The following is a 23,355-nucleotide window of genomic DNA, read 5'->3' as shown; positions in this document are numbered from 1 at the left end:
CTCCACGCCAAATTTTTAATTAAAAACCGGCATGGGTTCCCCCTCCAAGAGCATACCAGGACCTTCGGTCTGATATGGATTCTAAGGGGAACCCCCATATGCCGAAAAAACAGCATGGGGTCCCCCCAAAATCCATACCAGACCCTTATCCGAACATGCAGCCAAGCCAGTCAGGAAAAGGAGTGGGGATGAGCGAGCGCCCCCCCCCCCTGAACTGTACCAGGCTGCATGCCCTCAACATGGGGGGGGGGTGAGTGCTTTGGGACAGGGGGGCACCCTGCAGCCCCCCACCCCAAAGCACCTTGTCCCCATGTTGATGAGGACAAGGGCCTCTTTCCAACAACCCTGGCCATTGGTTGTCGGGGTCTGCGGGCGGGGGGCTCATAGGAATCTGGGGGCCCTCAGATCCTGCCCCCCCCACCCTATGTGAATGAGTATACCCTACCCATTCACCTGGGGAAAAAAGCGTCAATAAAAAAAACACCCTAGACAGGTTTTTAACATAATTTTTTAGGCAGCTCCGGGCGTCTTCTTCCAACTTCGGGGGTCTCTTCCGACTTCTCCTCGCTTTCCTGTTCTTCTCCTGGTCTCCGGTTCTTCTCCGCGCTCACTGGCTTCTTCTGCCGACTCCTCTGCTATCTTCTTCCAGCTCTTTTACTAGCGTTGGCCCAGTCTTCTCCATCGTCGTCGTATTCCCTCTTCTGTTCTTCCGATGTTGACACGTCGATCTCTCCCGCTGTAATGTCATGTGTGCGGTGGGTAACGATTTATATAGGCATGGGGCGTGGTCAGCATGTGATGTCATCCGATGACCCCACCCCTTATGACGTCCCCGCCCATCATGCCCTGGGCGGTAACGTCATAAGGGGTGGGATCACAGGATGACATCACCGAGTGACCACGCCCCATGCCTATATAAATAGTTGCACACCGTTCACATGTCATTACAGAGGGAGAGAGAGTTGTGTCAACATCAGAAGAAGGAAGAAGACGGTGACTTACAAGACCAGGCCAACGCTAGTAAAATAGCTGGAAGAAGAGGCCGGAGACTGGGAGAAGAGGCCGGGGAGCGGAAGAAGAACCGGAAAGAGTGGAGAAGTCGAAAGAGACCCCTGAAGTTGGAAAAAGACACCCGGAGCTGCCTAATAAATTACTTTAAAAACCTGCCTAGTGTGTTTTTTTTTATTGACACTTTTTTTCCCAGGTGAATGTGTAGGGGTACTCATTTACATAGGGTGGGGGGCCGGGATCTGGGGGCCCCTTATTAAAGGGGGCTCCCAGATTCCGATGAGCCTGACAACTAACGACCAGGGTTGTCAGGAAGAGGCACTTGTCTTCATCAACATGGGGACAAGGTGCTTTGGGGTGGGGGGGCCGCAGGGTGCCCCCCTGTCCCAAAGCACCCACCCCCTAAGTTGAGAGCAAGCTGCCTGGTACGATTCAGGAGGGGGACCTCTCGCTCTTCCCCACCCCTTTTCCTGACCGGCCGGGCTGCATGCTCAGATAAGGATCTGGGATGGATTTTGGGGGGCCCCCACGCCGCTTTTCGGCGTGGGGGTTCCCTTTAAAATCCATACCAGACCAAAGGGCCTTGTATGCTCTTGGAGGGGGAACCCATGCTGTTTTTTTTATTCCCCCTCAAGATTCATACCAAACACAGTTCCTGGTAATGGGGATCCAAGTTGGATCCCCGTTCATTGAAGTAGTTTGGATGTGGGACAAATGTAGGACTGATGTTGCAGAGCAAAGTAGGATGAAAGTCGTACTACTGTCATGTAGTATAGTGTAAACCCAGCCCCACTCCTGAGAGTATCAAGAGACAGAGAAGATTGATTAGAAGTGTTAGTTGTATAGGAGACTTTGGTGTACATTTCCCCATCAATGGAGAAGGTTTCATTGGTGCAGGCAGTTGCAGAGATAAGTATATTATAGCTTTTTTGCAGGTACAGTTTTTAATTTAGCAATAGAGCCACTGTAAATTCTCAGCAACATCATTCTATCATGGTTGCTTCTTCATCATTGATGTCCCAGAAGAACTTGAAAGGTAGACCCTTCATCTTTTCTTTATAAACGATGTCAAACTTCTCACTTTGTGCCACTGTCATTCTGTTTTTCCAGTCACCAACAGTGCCTGATAAAGAGCAATGGGAGATGGTTATACAGATGGCAATGAGCAATGCAAAGCAAACTTAGAAGTTCTATTTTGCACACCTTGGGCAAGTTACATGTAGGTAAGTCCTGCACGTCAATAATTAATGGAAGAAGGTAATGATTTCCGTGTGCCTACAGGGACAGCACCATAGTTCACAATGTACACTTTTTCTTTTGTCTGAGGTCAACTTAATAATTGTGAGTAAATCTAGCCACAAGCATACGAAGACAGTGACACATACAGGACTGATACAACCACCCAGAGACATGTCTGTTGGATGGTTGTCTAATAAATGTATAGAATGCCATCAAAAAATGTATTTTCCTACTTGCGTAAAGAACTCTGCACTAAGTGAAGAAAATGTCATCAGCAAACCAAGGATTCCACCAAAGGGTCCAAAGCTTTATTCCATGGTCACATGATAAATAAACAGCAATGTTTCGGAGCCACGCAGGGCCTCTTCGTCAGGCAAGTGACGAAGTAGTCCTGTGTGGTTCCAAAACGTTGCTGTATATTTATCATGTGGCTGCAGAATAAAGCTTTGGACCCTTTCGTGAAATCCTTGGTGTGCTGATGAAAATGTCTTCACTTTAATTATTCATGGTTTCCAGCCTATGGTAATTACAGCACCCGGCATCACTGAACAGCCGGTTTCTTGAATGTGTGCGTGGGGAACATTGCATTTGAACTCTGCACTAACATACAAGTCAGGTTTTAGGCATGCTCTGCAATAATATTTTGTGAGATACTCTATAAGGGTATATTACTTCAAAAAGGATGCAGACACTGCAACATTTGATTATAATGAATCAGCCACTCCCATTCAGAAGCACTCTGGGCAAGAAATGGTGAAACAAATAGCCATTTCTTCAGAGCAAAAACAGGTAGGAATCTGCAAACAAGTTTGCTAAAATCCTTGCATCGTACATTGATCACCCTGAGAGGATTGTTTTGTCTCTACAAAAGTGGAATTACTATTTAAGTCTGCTAGAGTTTCATTAGGGTTGATTTACTAAAGACAAATGGGAAGCTCACTTTGCAAGAGGAGTTGCACTTTGCAAGAGATTGTTCCCCAGAGCTTAGTGTATGGTGAAGCTCTGCGGACTTCCATCATCCAATTATATGCTAGTGTGTCTGGGTGCCTGCCGGTTCTGATTTGAAAGCTTCCATCCGCCTTGCTCCCCCTCCTCCGCTGCTGTGTTACTGCTGAGAGGAGCCCTGGCTGCGTGCAATTCAGCTGGCTCTCTCCTCTCCATTTCTTGCTGCTGCCTGGAGCGGGTTGAGCACGTATATGTGTGTGTCGCCGCTGAAGACGTCTATGATGAAATGCGTACGGCATCACTACGCACATCACGTGACTTCCTTCCAGGAAGCTGAAGTTATGTGGAGCAACTTTGGAGCGACTTTGGTGCGTTTTTTTCATAACTATTTTGTTTTTCGGTGCGATTCTTTGCATTTTTATTTGGATTTGGTTTTTGGGTTCACTCACATCCTGCATTTTGGGTTTGGACACTATACACACTATTACAAGCAGAGGATCACTATACTATCATGATATTCATGTATGTATGTTTTATACACTAATTTGTAAACCATTATATTTTTGGTGATGACCTCTCCTGTGTAGGATTGATGCCCACACCTAGAGGGTTTTAGTATTCACCTACTGGGGTAGGTGAGGTGTAATAATTTTTACACTATCACCTTTATGGTAACTGTTTTGTTATAATTTATTCCACAATAACACTGTGTCTTTTAAAACTTAGTCACTATAGAGTGATTTGGTAGAGCACTATTTGACATATAGGTAGTGCCACTCGCCCCTTCACATCTTTCTATATCCTAGAGCCCTCTTATGGTTTTTTTCTTGGGGAGGTTGCAACCTTAACACATGTCCTAAGCGCAGACCTTCCCAATTAATTTGTATGTGTGTGTGCTCGGTCCACGACTCACCCAACCTGCTGGCTATGTACAGGTAGCTGCTAACACAGCAGCTCTGTGGGCAATCTCCTACTCACTCCTGATTCTTCTCCCCACCCCTCCTGGGAGTAGAAAGTAAGATCCAATGCAGGACGATGATGCCTCCTGCAAAGTACACTGGGACTTGCAGTTTCCTTAGAAGCACAGTACAATACTAGTGATGGAGACTAGGGGCTTCAGGACTTCAATACCCAGGATGCTCTGTGTCAGCAGGAGGAGAGATATAGCTTTTTCCCAGGCAAAACTACAGCCCAGTGCAGGAGTCTGTGCAGGATGCCAGGCAGGCAGTGCGTGGAATAAAAGTGTGAGTGGACCAATGTGGTGCTTGCCTATACTGAGGGCAGACAGGTGAGGACCCAAGAGAGAGACTGAGCTACAGAGAGAGTTGCTGTGCCTTAGAAACCAAGCTGGGGAGACCTGTTGCCATGTAACACCACCTCAGAGAGGACCTGATTGTGAGGACTAAGACTTCTAGGACCATTGGTTTCCAAGCATCCTGGACCTGATCCATGGGATACCGGGAGTGGTGAGCAGAACTACCATGCTTAACCTCTTGCAACCCACAGTTAATGACAGAGATCAATCCCTACCCCACAGCCCATTAGGCATCGTTCATGGATAACCTTAAAGAGACAGCTTTACATGTGCCGCCTTACCGAAGGGCCCCAACAACAGCCGGCTAACTTTTTTATAAGTATTGCAGTGAGGTTTCTTTATGTTATTTATGCTTTCACAGTTGATGCTATTTTTAATGATACTGTGTGGACTAGTGTATTGACTAGGGCTTAGCCTTATTGAGGCATAAGTTAATGGTCGTAGGTGAGGTTAATCTGCCTGCCAGTTAATCTTAGGTATTCTGTTTACTTGTTTTATGTGTTGCATTTGATTACCTTTCACTAATACATTTATGTAATTAATTCTTAAGTTGCTTGTGGTCTATTTTCTGTGTGTTATCAAAGAGTGGAAGACATTTCCACTTGACCTCTTCAGTTCTGGAAGGTTTAGCCCACCTTCATGACCAGGCCATTTTTTGCGATATGGCACTGCGTTACTTTAACTGACAACTGCGCGGTCGTGCGACGCAGTACACAAATAAAATTTATGTCTGTCTGCCCTAGGAACAATCGGCGGATGTCAGCTCCCGCTGTTTCCAATCACAGCGAGAGCTTGTCGCCGGTGGCATGGGCACGTGCCCCTGACTCAGGAAACAAAATCACGTACAGGTAGGTGATTTTACGCTGAAGGCAGCCCTGATGCAGTATATATATATGGGTGGGACGGTCTGGAAGAGGTTAAACTACATACTACATACACTAACTTAATACTAGGTTTGTAAGAGGGAACCGAGCAGCTTCAAGAGTCGAGGCAGGGAACAGGGGACCCAACGGCTCCCTAGGTGTAGCGATACACAAGCAAAACATGTGGGTTTTTTTTCATTTACTTGCACTTGATTTGGTATTTTCTTATCGTACATCACAGGACACAGAGCCATAGTGGTTACTACGTGGGTTATAGGCCACCTTTAGGTGATGGACACTGGCACGCTCCAAGACAAAAAGTGCACTCCCTATATAACCCCTCCCACTGCTGGGAGTTCCTCAGTTTTTTCCCCAGTGTCTAAGGTGTTGGTCATGAGTGAAGATGTGCTGTGCTGAGCTCCACTGGAGCAATCCTTGCTGGGGCTAGCCATGCAGCTGGATCCATTCAAAGTGTCTTTTTGGCCAAATTGAATGGTACCCAGGCCTCGTATACCAAAGAAACAAGGTCTTGCCTGTAACGCTTCTCTTTAGAGAGCTGGACCCCAGGATCCAGTATTTTTGGGTATTAAGGCCATAAAGTCTTTACTGGTGATGGTGCTATTACAGGTCCAGGATTGTGGGTTTCCTTGAGGATTCCCAGCTCCTGAAGGTTAGTTTATCACAGAAAACCTTGCGGCGAGAAAGGTAAGTGGAGTTTTCTAAGAAATGTAGAAAATTTTCTTATGAATGTCTCCTTTAACCACTTGAGATCCGCGCTATAGTCAATTGACGTCTACAGCGCGGATCTCCTTTTCCGGGACTACGTCTATTGACGTAGTCCCGTGTACGAGCAGCCTGCGCACCCCCTGAGGGGCGCGCGCAGCGCGCTCTGTGATCGGCGAGTCCATGAGACTCGCCTGATCACCGATCCGTGCAAGGGGTCGATCCCGACCCCTTATCACGTGATCAGCTGTCAGCCAATGACAGCTGATCATGTGATATAACGGAGCCGGTAATCGGCTATTATTCCTCCTCGCGCTGACAGCGCGAGGAGAAAAAAAAAAAGCCGATCACCGGCGGCCGTGATCGGGACATCAGTCCCGATCACGGCCAGCCCTGCTAGCGACCACCTGCCCCCTGCCAGTGCCCACCTGCCCCCTGCAGTGCCCCACTTATTAAAAGTAAGTGCCCCCCGTCAGTGCCACCCAGCAGTGCCCACAGTGCCACCCAGCACTGCCCACAGTGCCACCCACAGTGCCACCCAGCAGTGCCCACAATCTGCCTCAAAGGTGCTGCACCCCAGTGCCGCCCATCAGTGCCCAGCAGTGCCGCCCATCAGTGCCCAGCAGTGCCACCTATCAGAGCCACCTATCAGTGCCACCTATCAGTGCCCATCAGTCCCATCTATCAGTGGTACCTATCAGTGCCCATCCGTGCCACCCATCCGTGCCACCCATCCGTGCCATCTTATCTGTGCCCATCTTTGCCCATCAGTGCCGCCTTATCTGTGCCCATCGGTGCCACCTTATCTGTGCCTATTAGTGCCGCCTTAACTATGCCTATCAGTGCCCACCAGTGCAGCCTATCAGTGCCCACCAATGCAGCCCATCAGTGCCCACCAGTGCAGCCTATCAGTGCCGCCTAATCAGCGCACTTCAATGAAGGAGAAAAATGACCCGTTTGCAAAATGTTATAACAAACTATTAAACCATGATTTTTTTATTTTTTTTTTGCATCTTTTTTTGTTTGTTTAGCAAAAAATAAAACTCCGAGCTGTAATTAAATACCACCAAAAGAAAGCTCTATTTGCGGGAAAAAAATGATAAAAATTTCATTTGGGTACAGTGTTGTATGCCCGCGCAATTGTCATTCAAAGTGCATCAGCGCTGAAAGCTGAAAATTGGTCTGGGACTGAGGGGGGTTTAAGTGCCCAGTAAGCAAGTGGTTAACCACTTTCAGACCGGACCATTTTGCTGGCTTAAGACCAGACCACTTTTTGTGATTCGGCACTGCGTCATTTTAACTGACAATTGCGCGGTCGTGCGACGTGGCTCCCAAACAAAATTGACGTCCTTTTTTTCCCACAAATAGAGCTTTCTTTTGGTGGTATTTGATCACCTCTGCGGTTTTTATTTTTTGCGCTGTAAACAAAAATAGAGCGACAATTTTGAAAAAACGCATTATTTTTTACTTTTTGTTATAATAAATATCCCCCAAAAATTTATTAAAAAACATTTTTTCCCCCTCAGTTTAGGCCGATACGTATTCTTCTACATATTTTTGGTAAAAAAAAACCGCAATAAGCGATTATTGATTGGTTTGCACAAAAGTTATAGAATTTACAAAATAGGGGATAGTTTTATAGCATTTTTATTAATATTTTTTTTTTACTAGGAATGGCGGCGATCAGTGATTTTTATTGTGACTGCGACATTGTGGCGGACACATCGGCCATTTTTGACACATTTTTGGGACCATTGTCATTTATACATCAATCAGTGCTATACAAATGCATTGATTCCTGTGTAAATGACACTGGCAGTGAAGGGGTTAACCAGGGGGTGGCAGTGTAGGGGTTAAGTTTTCCTAGGGGCGTGTTACTAACTGTGGGGGGCTGGGCTTTGTGTTAGTGAACACTGATCTCTGCTCCAATCACATGGAGCAGAGATCAGCGTCACTTGTTGCTAGGCAGAACGGGGAGATGCTGTTTACAACGGCATCTCCCCGTTCAGCCTCCCCGTTCAGCCTCCCCGTTCAGCCTCCCCGTGAGACGATTGCGGGTATCTCCGTGGCGATTGAGTCCGCGGGACCCGCGACCGGACTCACGGGGGTCCCGACCGGCACGCGAGCGATCCACCGGTGGATGGCAGGGCGGCATTATGCCTGCCCGTGCCATTCTGCTGACGTACATCGGCGTGCGCCGGTCGGGAACTGGTTACATTTGGTAAGTGCTGTCATGCCTGGGATTGTATTGAGCACTTACCATCTCATGCTTCTCAGAGAGCCCACGTTGTGTCCAGGAAGCAACAGGTTTCTTTTCATCCGGCCAGCAGCAAGACTGTTTTTTCTTCCCCTCTTCTCAGGGAAAGTGCGCTACAAAAAAACCAAAAACGGCACGCCGCTCGGTGGATTCCAGACCCCTCCGTCGCTATTCCTCCTTCCACCCTGTGGATCCCATAGGATTGGAGCCTGCGCGGGAAAGAGCTCTTTTTAAAAAAAAAGAGGGGAAGGGCCGTAGGCGATGGGGGTGGGGCTTAAAGTAGCATTGGCGTCCTCCAGCATGGGAAGGCATGTTTTAAAAAACACAATTTTTGCTGTTGCTGGCTGCGAAGGGACACAAGAGCAAAGGTGGCATATTAAAGGTTTGGTGACACACACATTCTTTTTGACACATTTACTGCTGCATCAGGCTGGGCATTAATAGCAGCAACGGAGCCGGACTATTGCTCAAGCAAGTGAATGCATTCCTTCTGGTAGTACCTCTGCTTTGTGCATTGGGCTATGGTCAGAAGGGGGGTAAAACACCTCAAAAGGGGCTCTAGAAAGACTTCTACAGTCATACAGAAGCTTAGAACCATCTCAATAAAGATGGCATCCTCCCCTTGAGAGTAATATGGTTGGTCAGAGTGAGCCATCAGGAGGGGCAAGTGTTGCTCCTCTTAACACTGCAGCTCCTGTGTATATTACTAAGGAGGTTTTTTCTTCAACCATCTTAGTTTGGAGCAAAAAATTGATGCTTGCTCGCATTCCAGAGTGGGACTAAGCATAACAAGTCCCCGTCCATTTGCTCAGGTCCCTCATGCTGAGGAACAAGGGGTGAGAGATGACAAATTTCTCGCAGGGGACCAGGAAGAGGCTGATGTCTCCTCTTCTGAAGAACCTAATATGGAAAGATCAGGTTCACAGGAAAGGTTGTTGGTACAATCTCTCACTGAATTGGTCCGCTCCACGTTTTTACTGCCAGCAGCGCAGTCAGTCGATGAGCCCACTCCTGGTTTGGGTTCACTAAAGCCTCCCCTATCAGTTCATGCTTTTCCTATCCATTTATGGTTAGAAAGTGAGAGCACCCAGATAAACAGTTTTATTCCTCCGAAAAAGTTTTCAATACTTTATCCTATGGAGGAAGAATTATATAAGAAAATTGGGAATTCCAGCAATTGATGCTGCTATGTCCTCTGTAAACAAAAACTTGACTTGTCCAGTAGACAATGCTCATACGCTAAAGGGCCCAACAGATAAGAAGTTGGAATTCCTTTTAAAAAAAATATATATTTATCTCACAGGTTCAGCCTGCACTGGCAGCGATCGGAGTATCTCAGTCTTTAAAGGACCAGTTTATGGAGATACTCAAGGTTATTCCTGATCAGCAGGCCCAAGATTTGGCCGGGATATCAGAAGCGTTGTGTTTTACAGTAGATGCTATGAAAGATTCTATTCTCCGGGCCTCATGGCTCATGCTAAGGCTGGTACATGTGTGTAGAATCCTATGGTTGAAACATTGGTCAGCCGAAGCGCCATGCAAAAAGATCTTGGCCAGTTTCTCATTTCATGGTGAACGGTTATTTGGAGACGATCTGGATAAGTATATCCAAAGAATTTCTAATGGGAAAAGTCCGCCTTTTCTGGTTAAGAAGTTTAAGAATTTTATTTTTAGGCATGCTTCTTCTCCAGTGCCAGGGGCATCAGCCTCCAGGCAGTCATGACAACCTTCTCCATCAAGTGCAAGAGGTAAACCTCAGGGTCAATCCCCGGGTCAAAAGAGGACCTGGGGGAGGAAACCCACAAAACAAAATACTAAAGTCTCCCTTGAGTGGGGGGAAGGCTTCTACAGTTTTCAAGGATCTGGCAGGAACAATGTCAAGACAGATGAGTGGCTTCCTCAATATCTCTAGGTTACAAACTAGAGTTCCGAGAGTTCCCGTCTCCTCGTTTTCAAGCATTTCCCAGAGATCAAGTGAATAAGAAGTCTCTCTTTCTAGCTTTGAATAATCTCTTGTCTCAAAGAGCGATATCGGTGGTCCCCTTGGAAGAGCAAGGATTAGGATTTTATTCAAACCAAACAGGGATGTCAGACCCATTTGAGATCTCAAAGATCTAAACCGGTTTGAATATCTTTTTTTCGCATGGAGTCAATCTGATCAGTAGTCTCCATCCTACAAAGGAGAGACTTTCTGGCCTCAATCGACATCAAGGATGCTTATCTCCATGTGCCGATTTTCACCAGAATTTTCTACGCTTCAAGGTAGAAAATCTTCCTTTTCAGTTTATAGCTCTGCCATTCGGTCTAGCTACTGCACCTTGAGTGTTTACAATGGTCCTGGCTCCTTCTTTAGCTCAAGGAATAACGATACTAGCCTACTTGGACAATCTACTCTTGATAGATCAATCGGAAGCCCACTTAAACCAAAGTTTGGTCACCGTAGTCAGCTACCTGGAATGCCTAGGTTGGATTCTCAACCTAGAGAAATCCCCCTTAAAACCTTCAAAGAGATTTCAGTACTTGGGGCTGATCATAGATACAGTTCACCAAGGGGGCACGAGAAGTCGTGCAGCCCAGAGAGAGGTAAATCATTCTTTCTCAGGCAGAAAACCACATTCCTTGCTTATCAGCAATTTTCATTCCAGAGATAGAGAATTGGCAAGCGGACTACTTGAGTCACCAACAATTGTTCCCGGGAGAATGGTCCCTTCACTCCGACATTTTTCTTTCAATATGTCACAAATGGGGAGTCCTGGACGTGGATCTGTTTGCGTCCAGGTTCAACAACAAGATTGTCAACTTTGTGTCAAGGACAAGGGATCCGATGGCATTCGAAACAGATACCTTGGTTTTTTCCATGGGATCAGTTTTCACTGATCTATGCGTTCCCTCCTGTTCCGCTGCTTCCATGCCTTCTTCGCAGGATCAAGCAAGAACGAAAGCAGGTGATTCTTGTGGCCCAGCAGTAGGGATAAGCCAAACACCCCCCAGTTCAAAATTAAGCTAAGAGATCTGTCAGGCTTCCGGGATTCCCACAGTGTCTCCAGTGGAGACAGGATGCGCTGCGCTGCCCTGGACCTGGAGAGGAGAGATCATCCATCGCTGGACCCCGGAGAGGAGATCACCCATCGCAGGATACCGAGAGTGGATTACCACCACTGGAATCTTTTTTTAATTGTTTTTATTTTTAATAAAGGACTTATCCCAATGGTGTCTGTGTGTTTTTTTACAATTTTTTACACTTTCTTTGTGAAATGGTAGGGGTACAATGTACCCGTTACCATTTCAAACAGGGGGGCGGGATCTGTGGGTCCCCTTGTTAAAGGGGGCTTCTAGATTCCGATAAGCCCCCTGCTCGCAGACCCCCACAACCACTGGGCAAGGGTTTCAATGATTGTTCTCTGTATTACCCGGAGCCGACAATTCACTTCAATTTACTTTTTTTCCTTCAGAAATGACACTTTGTGCAGGGACAGTTCTAAGCACGGGAAACAAGAACTACTTTACAGGCATACTATACACACCCCCTAGCTATGAAATTTAAAGGAATATTTCACTTTTATTGTTTCACTTTAAGCATTATTAAAATCACTGCTACAGAAAAAACTGCTATTTTTAAAAAGATTTTTTGCATTGATACATGTCCCATGGGGCAGGACACAGGTCCCCAAACACTTTTTATGACAATAACTTGCATATAAGCCTTTAAAATTATCACTTTAGATTTCTCCCATAGACTTTTACAGGATGTTCTGCGGCTTTTTCGAATTTGCCGTGAACACCCCAAATTGTTCACTGTTTAGCAAACGGGCGAACAGGCAATGTTCGAGTCGAACATGAGTTCGACTCAAACTCGAAGCTCATCCCTACCCAGGAGATCTTGGTTTGCCGAGATCGTAAAGATGGCGGTAGGGGACCCTTGGACCCTACCACTGTGGCCAGACCTTCTGTCACAAGGTCCGGTATTCCATCTTACCTTACAAATGCTAAATGTAACGGTTTGGCTATTAAAACCCACATTCTGAAAGACTGTGGGTTGTCAGCTTCAGTATTTTCTACTTTGGTTAATGCTAGGAAGCCGGCCTCCAGAGTCATATGCTATAGAGTCTGGAAGGCATATGTCTCCTGGTGTGAATCCAGGGGTTGGCAACCCAGGAAATATGTCATAGGTAGGATCCTTGAATTCCTACAGATGGGATTAGAAATGAAGGTGGCCTTGAGTTCTATCAAGGGCCAGGTGTTGGCCTTATCGTGTTTTTTTCATGCTCTCTAGTTCGTAACTTTATTCAAGGGATAGCACAGATTAATCCTCCAGTTGGGTGACCCCTGAACCCTTGGAACTTGAATTTATTCCTGTTGCCATTACAGAAACGGCCTTTTGAGCCAATACAAGATATTCTCTTGGTCCTCTTGACGAGGAAAATAATTGTCTTGATTGCCATATCTTCTGCTAGAAGATTATCAGAGTTGGCTGCTCTTTTTTGTAAAGAGCCATATTTGATTATTCATTAGGATGAGGTTGTATTGCGGCCTCATCCTAATTTCCTACCGAATGTAGTGTCCGGTTTTCATTTGAACCAGGATATTGTTCGGCCTTCATTTTTTCCAGAACTTCATTCTGTGAAAGAAAGGTCACTACATTCTCTTGATGTGGCTAGAGTGGTCAAGGTCTATTTGAAAGTGACCGCTCAGATTTGTAAACAGATGTTTTGTTTGTGTTGCCAGACGGTCCTAAAAGAGCACAGGCAGCGTCAAAATCGACTATTTTTAAATGGCTTTGTCAAGCGATTGTTCAAACTTATGGTTTAAAGAGAAAAATTCCTCCTTTTCATGTTAAAGCGCACTCCACCAGGGCTGTTAGTGCTTCTTGGTCAGTGCATCACCAAGCCTCCATGGCTCAGATATGCAAGGCCGCAACTTGGTCTTCAGTCCATACATTTACCAGTTTTTATCAGGTAGATGTAAAGGTCATGAGGATATTTCCTTCGGGCGCAGTGTACTGCAGGCTGCAGTATGAGTCCTCTGGTCTCTTAGTGCCCTATTTTGTTGTGTCTCCTTCCCTTCAGTTGGCATTGCTATGGGACATCCCACATAGTAACTACTATGGCTCTGTGTCCCGTAATGTATGATAAGAAAATAGGATTTTTATAACAGCTTACCTGTAAAATCCTTTTCTTTGAAGTACATCACGGGACACAGAGGTCCCTCCCTTCTTTTGTATACATGTGTATTGCTTTTCTTCAAAACTGAGGAACTCCCTGCAGTGGGAGGGGTTATATAGGGAGTGCACTTTTTGTCTTAGGGCGTCCCAGTGTCCATCACCTGAAGGTGGCCTATAACCCACAGTTACTACTATGCACTCAACAAACTTCAGGGATATTGAAAATACACCTGATCCCAGCGCCCTATGGAATATTCTTCTATGACAAAAATAAGAGTACAGGTACCATGAAGAAATTACTCCTCACTCACCTACAGCGGCTATTATAAAATGAGTTGACTATAGTATACAATGTGGCTAATTAAAAAATCAGACATTAACAGCGCTCAGTGTATAAATCTAAAACATTTCCCAGACCTCACCTGTAGGTCATAGAGAGTAAAATGTTAAACAATTTTAAAATAAGCGATCTAATTTAGAACACCACTAATCACATTATAAGCATCACACTTATCACATGCTAGCAAAAGTCCATAATTGAAGGTGATAGCGGTAAAAGTGTCAGCAAAGAGGTGCCATCCACTGTAGAGATCTATTTCAGTCACAAGGAGTAATAGTCCTACACCATCACTGTATCCACCTTTGTGCAATCCCCCATGGCTGGCCGCTTAACAGAACAGTACTGCAAACAGGCTTTGTATATTAGATCTTTCAATCTCTCTGCTCCTCCAGGTCTCTTTACTCATACACACGCTGACAAAATCTTCTCATTAAGCATCAACATGCAAGGATACACTAGGGATCTGATATAGTGTTATACTCTTTATTGCACTAACACCTTCCCCCCTTACAAATTGTGCTCACATCAACATAAAAATAAAATCAGCATAAAAAGTGTGTCAGCTCAGCATAACGAAAATCTCACCAACGATCATTTTTTCCTCTATATGATCCACTGGATGAGTCCCGGGAATCGTTCGCTGCTACCGGCCGTGTACCTCGCGTGGTCACGACTGACGCACTTCGTGCTTACGTCTTCAGAGGGCGTGGCCACGCTCCACACGCTAGTTATTTATATAGAGGTGGGAGGCAGGGCCGGCGGCGTCACTCACTAACCGCCCCTCCCCTCCCGTTCGTATGGACGATTCACTGACTACGATGTTTTCCATCAACAGCATGCGTCTATACTTTGGTATATTGCTGTAATTGTAGCCTCGGTGTCATATGTTGCCTACTGTCAGTGACCAGTCCAAACGAACTTATATTACTAATCACATCCAAACTCACCTCTAGTCTGTGTGATATACAAATAGATAGGTACAGAGTTATATATTTCAAAGCCACATACACTATATAAAATAAGGGTCATGTAATTACTGCATCCCTACAGTTACACTCATCCTGTACAATAAATACATAAATAAAAATACATTTGAATAATAGAATACAAAATTCAACATTCATGGTGTGATAATGATTAATCCAACATTAATGCCTATATATGTTATGCACCACCATTAAGTGCGATCCTCTATGAGTATATGTACATAACGTAACCAAATAATTATAGGAAGACAAGGAGGTTCTTATTTTAATCAAGATTAATTAATTGTCTACACAGGGTTAGTACATGCCTCTTCCCACCATTCTTACTTCCTAAGGCATATGTCTCTAATAAAGTGACTGCCATAGATATTGTCTCATATTGGTCATCAAATGGACCCTGAGTTGCCCAATCTGAGACCTGACCCTCTGTCAATCCTAGTAATTTACTCCCTGAAAGAATATAATTCATGTCTATATTCTTATATCTCAGAGGCGTTTCCGAATCAATAGCATTGATAAACTCACACATTTTTTTAAGTCAGTTTGACTATTTGTCACACAGTTGGCATCATAAATACAATGTAAAAAGTATAATAGTTCAGTTCAGTGTAGGTAAAAATATATGAAATAGAATAGTTATAAAGCTGTAATAAGTTTGTGAAAGTATGTGTGTTTCAAGGCTGCTGCCTTATGTCCATGCTGTCTTGTGTGTCCTCCAAGAAGAAACAGGAAATGGCGTTCTTAGACTTCTGGCAGAATTCAGCTGTCCCAAGTCATCAGTCTCTGTGTGAATATGTCAGTATCATCTCTCCAGTGGGTGTGTGTGTGGGTGTCTGTGAGTGTGAGTGAGTGTCCATCTTCAATCTGGAAACATTGGCTTATATGTTACATGATAACGCCATAACCTCACAAACTTAGAACCTTGTATGACACACATTAATTTCTGCTAACTTCAGCAAAGTGTGATGCAAAAGTAGATACTAACTCAGAGAGTCATATGGAGCTTGATTGACAAGCTCACATGTAACACTCCATCTATATGTCATATAACCATACATTTACATAATATGAACACATATTAGCAACTTTACATTAAGCAACTATATACTAATATGTATTAACATGACTGAGACTACTCTAAACTTATTTTAACAAGATATAATCCACAATGTATCATTGCTTTAGCTACGTAGACAGATGTCTATTTTTGTCTTCTCATGACATTCTGTACCAAGATACCATATATGTCATACTCAAATTGGCTACATCAGAAACTTATTACTAACTCAGCTTTAGATGAGGATATGTTTCACTGAACACTTGATCAAGGTCATTCACACATACTATTTATTATGATTAATCATAAAACCAAATATGTTTTGCAAGCTTGCCATAAATATATTATAATACCTATAAGTGCCGAATTATGAATTTGGAATAATATTCGAACACTCCCCATTCCTGCCCACTTGAGCCCTACCCCCTAATGGTGAGTTCCACCCTCACTAATGATTTAATAATTACTTATATACTAAGTTAAGTCCAGTTCTATATTCAAGCCCTTTGGGCTAAGTGTGTCAGTCAAAAAAATCCACTCTGTTTCTCGGCGGGATATCTTCCTCACCAAATTCGCTCCTCTCCATCTGGGGAACAGTTTGTCTATCCCCCGGAATTTGAGGCCTATGGGGTTTCTATTGTGCTTGTTCCTAAAGTGTAACGACACGCTGTGCGCTTTATACCCAATACTGATGTTATAGCTGTGCTCTGACACTCGTATGGCCAGCGTGCGTTTGGTGCGTCCTATATACATAAGTTTGCACGGACATTCTAGTGCATATACCCCATGTGTGGATGCACAGGAAATTCCGACCCAATTTTCCAACATGTTGGAAGTATTTCCCGACCAACTGGGCCGGACGGACCTAATCCGACCATGTGTAGAGCATTTTCATCGGACCAAGTGCCACGCATGCTCAGATCAAATTCCTACATCAAAGCTATTGGCTACTAGCCTGAATGTAGTCCCATCGTAATGAAATTACATCATCACGTTCTTATAGATCGGATTTTTCGCCAACTTGGCCCGACCGTGTGTATGCAACAGTTTCGGACACAATCCGTCGGACAAAATCCGACGGATTTGGTTGGCAAAATCTCTGACCATGTGTACGTGGGCTTAGATGTGTGGAGACTTGTCTGCACGCTTTACATTTCCTGCACGCATAAAAGCCTATTTGGTCCCAAAACAGGCTCCAATACCCTTTTGACTATTTGGTCCCCAAATGATGCGTTTTTCTATAAATGAAAGGGTGTTTCTCTGGTAGTTCACTGCCTACTACTTTATCCATCTGCAGAATATTTCAATATCTGGTGATTATTGCTTTTATATCTTTGTGTTGCTTATGATATTGCGAAATAAAGCCCCACTCATGTCTATTATCCTGCTGCCTATTGCTAGATTGTAGTAGAGCTTCTTGGGATTTATGGCCTATTTCACTTATTAATCTTTCCAGCGGTTGGGCCTTATAACCTTTCTCTACAAACTGTTGTTTTAGGGTGTCTACCTGTGTATAATAGTCCTCATCTGCCGTACAGTTACGTCTTATCCTGGTGAACTGCCCCTTCGGAATATTCAACAGCCACTTGGGGTGATGTCCACTCTGTGTTGGGATAAAGCTGTTTCTATCTGTGCTTTTAAAGTAAGTTTTGGTATGCAGTCGATTCCCTTCCTTCACAACCATTACATCCAAGTAATGAATCTGCTGTTGGCTCCAACTGAATTCCAGTTTGATGTTATTAGGGTTGCTGTTCAAATACTCAGTGTACTCAACCAGCGATGCCTCCGTACCCTCCCATATCAGGAACAGGTCGACTATGTAGCGCCGGTAGAATATTAGCTCACTGCGTCTATTTTGATACACAGATTTATCTTCCCATTGTCTCATGAAAAGGTTAGCGATACTCGGCGCAAATTTGGCACCTTATTTTATATAGTGTATGTGGTTTTGAAATATATAACTCTGTACCTATCGATTTGTACATCACACAGACTAGAGGGGAGTTTGGATGTGATTAGTAATGAAAGTTTGTTTGGACTGGTCACTGACAGTAGGTAACATATGACACTGAGGCTGCAATTACAGCAATATACGAAAGTATAGATGCAGGCTGTTGATGGAAAACATCGTAGTCAGTGAATCGTCCATACAAATGGGAGGGGAGGGGCGGTTAGCGAGTGACGCCGCTGATCACGTGGTGCCGTTGGCCCCGCCTCCCACCTCTATATAAATAACCAGTGTGTGGAGCGTGGCCACGCCCTCCGAAGATGTAAGCACGAAACGCGCCAGGGCGTGACCATGCGAGGTACACGGTCGGTAGCAGCGAAGATTCCCGGGACTCATCCAGCGGATCGTATACAGGAAAAATAGATCGTTGGTGAGATTGTCGTTATGCTGAGCTGACATGCTTTTTATGCTGATTTTATTTTTATGTTGATGTAAGCGCAATTTGTAAGGGGGGAAGGTGTAAGTGCAATAAAGGGTATAACACTATATCAGATCCCTTGTGTATCCTTGCATGTTGATGCTTAATGAGGAGATTTTGTCGGTGTGTGGATGAGTAAAGAGACCTGGAGGACCAGAGAGATTGAAAGATCTAATATACAAAGCCTGTTTGCAGTACTGTTCTGGTAAGCGGCCTGCCATGGGGGATTGCACAAAGGTGGATACGGTGATGGTGTAGGACTGTTACTCCTTGTGACTGAAATAGATCTCTACGGTGGATGGCACCTCTTTGCTGACACTTTTGAGCGCTGTTAGTGTCTGATTTTTTAATTAGCCACATTGTATACTATAGTAACTACTATGGCTCTGTGTCCCATGATGTACTTCAAAGAAAAGGATTTTACAGGTAAGCTGTTATAAAAATCCTATTTTTAGCAATGTGAAACTTCAACACAAAATAACTAAGCTCTAAGGCAAATTATTTTGCAAAGTGAACAGCCTATTTGCCTTTAGTAAATCAATCCCATTTTATCTGAGAATTCGACTTACACTACCAGATATCTCCTATATGTCTGAAATTGCATGCTCTGCAGGGGAAACCCCTCCCAACACACTACTATTATTTGTTAACTGAAATAACTGAACAAAACTTTACCTTTGCGAAGAAAGTCTCCTTTTTCAAAGTCCAAGAGATCCTTTTGAATAAATTCATAATTAGCACGAGGATCTTGTTTCATTGTTTTGAATGATGATTTCTCCACAACTGTATCTAATTCTTGGTCATCGAGCTTGATATCCACAAAGTTGCATATTTTCATTACAGCTGATTTAAGATCCTAAAGCAAATCGATTATTGTAAGACACATTCAGAAAAAAACAACGTATAGTATATTTAAATTGGTAATAGCGGCAGAATAATTTATTTTCATTTGTAAAAGCACAAATCTACCCGTTATCAAATAGCACCAATTAGGTAGTACTTGCTTTTTTCATCTCCTCATAAGTCATAAAAAGAATATTGTAGTCCTCTTTGTGGGTGTACCAGCCTCTAAGATGATCAAACCATGACCCGCCAATCACTGAAAAATAAAGATATGTTCCCAAGATTTTATGCATGTGATGGCATGTGCATTCCAATAAAATGATTTGAAATAACTCAAAATATAACTTTAGCCAAAATGTCTTTTCTTATTGTTTTGGGTAGATTAGGGAAAGGCTAAAACCTCAGATTTGTATTTCCCTCTCTATTTTTATTAGTGGATCTAATTTTATCGCCAGAAGAGAGATCTAGATGAACACAACAATTTTTTTTTCTGGAACTGAAATAGAGGCAATATTTTGCAGTAGGGACACTTCTTCCGCTGACAATGGTCAGAGGATGGAAAACTCTTCCTGATGGGGGCAGAGAGAGTCATAAAAATTTGACAGAGATTTTAACTCTTCCTGTACTATCCAAAATTAGAGGGAAAAAAAAACTTATTTTTGCCATTAGTGCAAATATAAACTTATATAAAGTTACTGCTTATATGTAGCCAGTGAGTATTCTATTCATTATCTATAATATTTAATAGTGAACTACCTCTTCCAGACAGGAACAGGTCCAAGAAGGTTTCCCACTGTACCGTGATGTGTAACCGGCTAAATAATTTATAGAAGTGATAATAGGACATCAAGACATCTTTTGGATTTCTGCTCACATAGATAATCTGTAAGGATAAAAATGAAAAATATTAAAAATGTGTGTATGTATGTGTATATATATATATATATATATATATATATATATATATATATATAATGTGTGTGTGTGTGTGTATATATATATATATATATATATATATATATATATATATATATATATATATATTACAGTTGTGCTCATAAATTTACATACCCTGTCAGAACTTATCATTTCTTAGGCCATTTTTCAGAGAATATGAATGATAACACAAAAACTTTTCTTTCACTCATGGTTAGTGTTTGGCTGAAGCCATTTATTATCAATCAACTGTGTTTACTCTTTTTAAGTTTACATACCCCATTCCTCTTGTCAAAAAGCCTCCAGTTCCTGTAAATTCTTGGGCTGTCTTGCATGAACTACACATTTGAGATCTCCCCAGAGTGGCTCAATGATATTGAGGTCAGGAGACTGAAATGGCCACTCCAGAACCGTCACTTTATTCTGTTGTAGCCAATGACAGGTCGACTTGGCCTTGTGTTTTGGATCATAGTCATGTTGGAATGTCCAAGTACGTGCGCAGCTTCCTGTCTGATGAATGCAAATGTTCCTCTTTTTGACCACATACTGCACTTCATCTTGCCATCGATTTTGACCAAATCTCCTGTGCCTTTGTAGCTCACACATTCCCAAAACTTCAGCGATCTACCTCCGCGTTTCCCAGTAGGAATGGTGTACCTTTCATCAGAGGTCTTGTTGACTTCTCTCCAAATGTAATGTTTATGGTTGTGGCCAAAAAGAAAAATTTTGGTCTCATCACACCAAATTACTTTTTGCCAGAAGATTTGAGGCTTGTCTGTGTGATGTTTGGTGTAAGCGGGATACTTTGTGGCATTTGTGTAGTAATGGCTTTCTTCTGGCGACTCCATCATGAAGCCAATCAAGTGCCTCCTTATTGTGCATCTTGAAGCAGCCACATGACATGTTTTCAGAGAGTTCTGTATTTACCTGAAGTTATTTGTGGGGTTTGCATCCCAAACAAACAATTTTCCTGGCAGTTGTGGGTGAAATTTTAGCTGGTCTACCTAACCGTGGTTTGGTTTCAACAGAACCCCTCATTTTCCACTTCTTGATTAGAGTTTGAACAGTGCGGATTGGTATTCTCAATTCCTTGGATGTCTTTTTATATCCCTTTCCTGTTTTATATAGTTCAACTACCTTTTCCTGCAGATCCTTTGAACAATTATTTTGCTTTCTCGTGACTCAAAATCCAGAAACGTCAGTGCGGCACTGGATGAAAGATGCAAGGGTCTGTCCAGAAACTCATTGACCTTTTATACACACACACTAATTACAAGAAAACAGATCACGGGTGAGGATGGTTACCTTGAATAGCCATTCAAACCAATTTGTGTCAACTTGTGTGCATGTTATCAAGCCAAAATCACCAGGGTATGTAAACTTTTGATCAGGGTCATTTGGGTAGTTTCTGTTGTGATTATGATTAAAAAAGAGTAAACACCGTTGATTGATAATAAATGGCTTTAGCCAAACACTAACCATGAGTGAAAGAAAAGTTTTTGTGTTATCATTCATATTCTCTAAAAAATGGCCTAAGAAATCATAAGTTCTGCCAGGGTATGTAAACTTATGAGCTCAACTGTATATACATACACACAGTGGGTAAAGAAAAGAATCACCCCCGCTTTAAATGAATCACATTTTGTTGTGCAAGTGTTGTAATTTACTATCACTGTTTTGTAGCTAGTCTAAAACCACTTTTCAACCACGTAAAGGGACACTTTTTAGTTGCTATGGACAATCTCAGGTTTACAGGCAGAAAAAACAGTATATATAATATAAAACTGCATGCAGGGCATTGGACAAAGCACTAGGGACAAAAGGGATGTGAAATGATTTCATACAGTAATGTAATTTGTAAAATGACAGTGTACTGCATGTGTTATGAATTTTGTACTTTTTGAATTTGATGCTGGGCTCCGCCCCCGCGCGTTGTGACGCTCGCAGGGAATGGAGCCCGGCACACAGCAGTATCAGGGAGGGGGACATCGCTTAACCCTGGGGACAAGGTAAGTAACCTGTACCAAGATCCTGCAATGCAATCCCGAGTGTGGCTTGGGGTTACCGCTAATGGTACTGAAATTTAACCCCGAGCCACACTCGGAAAAACTGCCAGCAGTGGCGGCCCGCCCATAGGGGGCGCCCGGGCGCCGCCCCCCCTCCCCCTAGGTGTAAAAAAAAAAAGTAAAAAAAAAAAAAAAAGTAAAAAAAAAAAGTTAAAAAATAAAATAAAAACGGGCCCTTTAAGACATTTAAAAAAAAAAAAAAATGTCATTTAACAATTTAACATAGTGTACTGTGGCGCCGGTCACAGTGCACTATGAGAAGCGCCACGTCGATGCAATCACAAGATTGCATCCATGGCGCTTCATTTGCGGGTTAAAAACCCGCCTTGCGGCGCACTGCAGAACGTCGACTAGCTTCCGCCCGTAAAATCATTGTGATTCTACGGGCGGGAGCATTGTCAATCTTGGACAGGCAGGTCACTTCCGGCTTTCGGCTGCTTCACGAAACCCGGAAGTGACGTCGGCAGCTCCGTTCCTCAGCCCGAGCGGAGCTGCAAGACAGTGAGGCAGGAGGTGAGTCACCGCATAAAGGCTTTCTAGTTTCTACTTTGTTGAGAATGTTCATGCATTTAGCTGAATGAATGGAAAAAAAGCTTTCACAGCCAGAAAGCTTTCCCCAGGCCAGGCGACTTTTGCCGTGGCCAATCAGAGAATGAGCTCTGAAGGGGGAACTCCACGCCAAATTTCTGAAAAAAAATTTGACGTAGGTTCCCCCTCCGAGAGCATACCAGGCCCTTAGGTCTGGTATGGATTCCAAGGGGAACCCCCTACGCCGAAAAAACGGCGTGGGGGTCCCCCCCAGATCCACACCAGACCCTTATCCGAGCACGCTACCCGGCCGGCCAGGAAAGGGGGGGCGAGCGAGCGCGCCCCCCCCCTGAGCCGTACCAGGCCGCGTGCCCTCAACTTGGGGGGTGCCTTGGGGAAGGGGGGGCCGCGCGGCCCCCCCACCCCAAAGCACCTTGTCCCCATGTTGATGAGGACAAGGGCCTCTTCCCGGCAACCCTGGCCGTTGGTTGTCGGGGTCTGCGGGCGGGGGGCTTATCGAAATCCGGGAGCCCCCTTTAATAAGGGGGCCCCGGATACCGGCCCCCCACCCTATGTGAATGAGTATGGGGTACAATGTACCCCTACCCATTCACCTGTGAAAAAAAGTAAAAAAAAAACACAACACAGGGTTAAAATATTTT

At 43.9% G+C, this 23,355-nt stretch overlaps 1 protein-coding gene across 2 annotated transcripts in view; it reads right to left on the bottom strand.

Annotated features, from left to right (window-relative positions):
- Window positions 1-1,829: 1,829 nt before the first annotated feature.
- LOC143987902 (amine sulfotransferase-like) overlaps window positions 1,830-23,355 on the bottom strand; it is a 52,486-nt gene continuing 30,960 nt past the window's right edge. For both annotated transcript variants that reach the window (XM_077487072.1, XM_077487073.1), the window contains 4 exons: window positions 19,920-20,046; window positions 19,325-19,419; window positions 18,996-19,176; window positions 1,830-2,131 (listed from right to left, as the gene is read on the bottom strand). In XM_077487072.1, the coding sequence (XP_077343198.1) occupies window positions 1,992-2,131; window positions 18,996-19,176; window positions 19,325-19,419; window positions 19,920-20,046 (543 nt within the window). In that variant the 3' untranslated portion in view covers window positions 1,830-1,991. The remainder of the gene's footprint in view (window positions 2,132-18,995; window positions 19,177-19,324; window positions 19,420-19,919; window positions 20,047-23,355) is intronic.

This window comes from Lithobates pipiens, unplaced genomic scaffold (genome assembly GCF_037356315.1).
Source record: "Lithobates pipiens isolate NorthernLeopardFrog02 unplaced genomic scaffold, aLitPip1_a1.2 Scaffold_18, whole genome shotgun sequence".
Classification (NCBI taxonomy): domain Eukaryota; kingdom Metazoa; phylum Chordata; class Amphibia; order Anura; family Ranidae; genus Lithobates; species Lithobates pipiens.
This window is presented reverse-complemented; position numbering and strand designations above follow the sequence as displayed.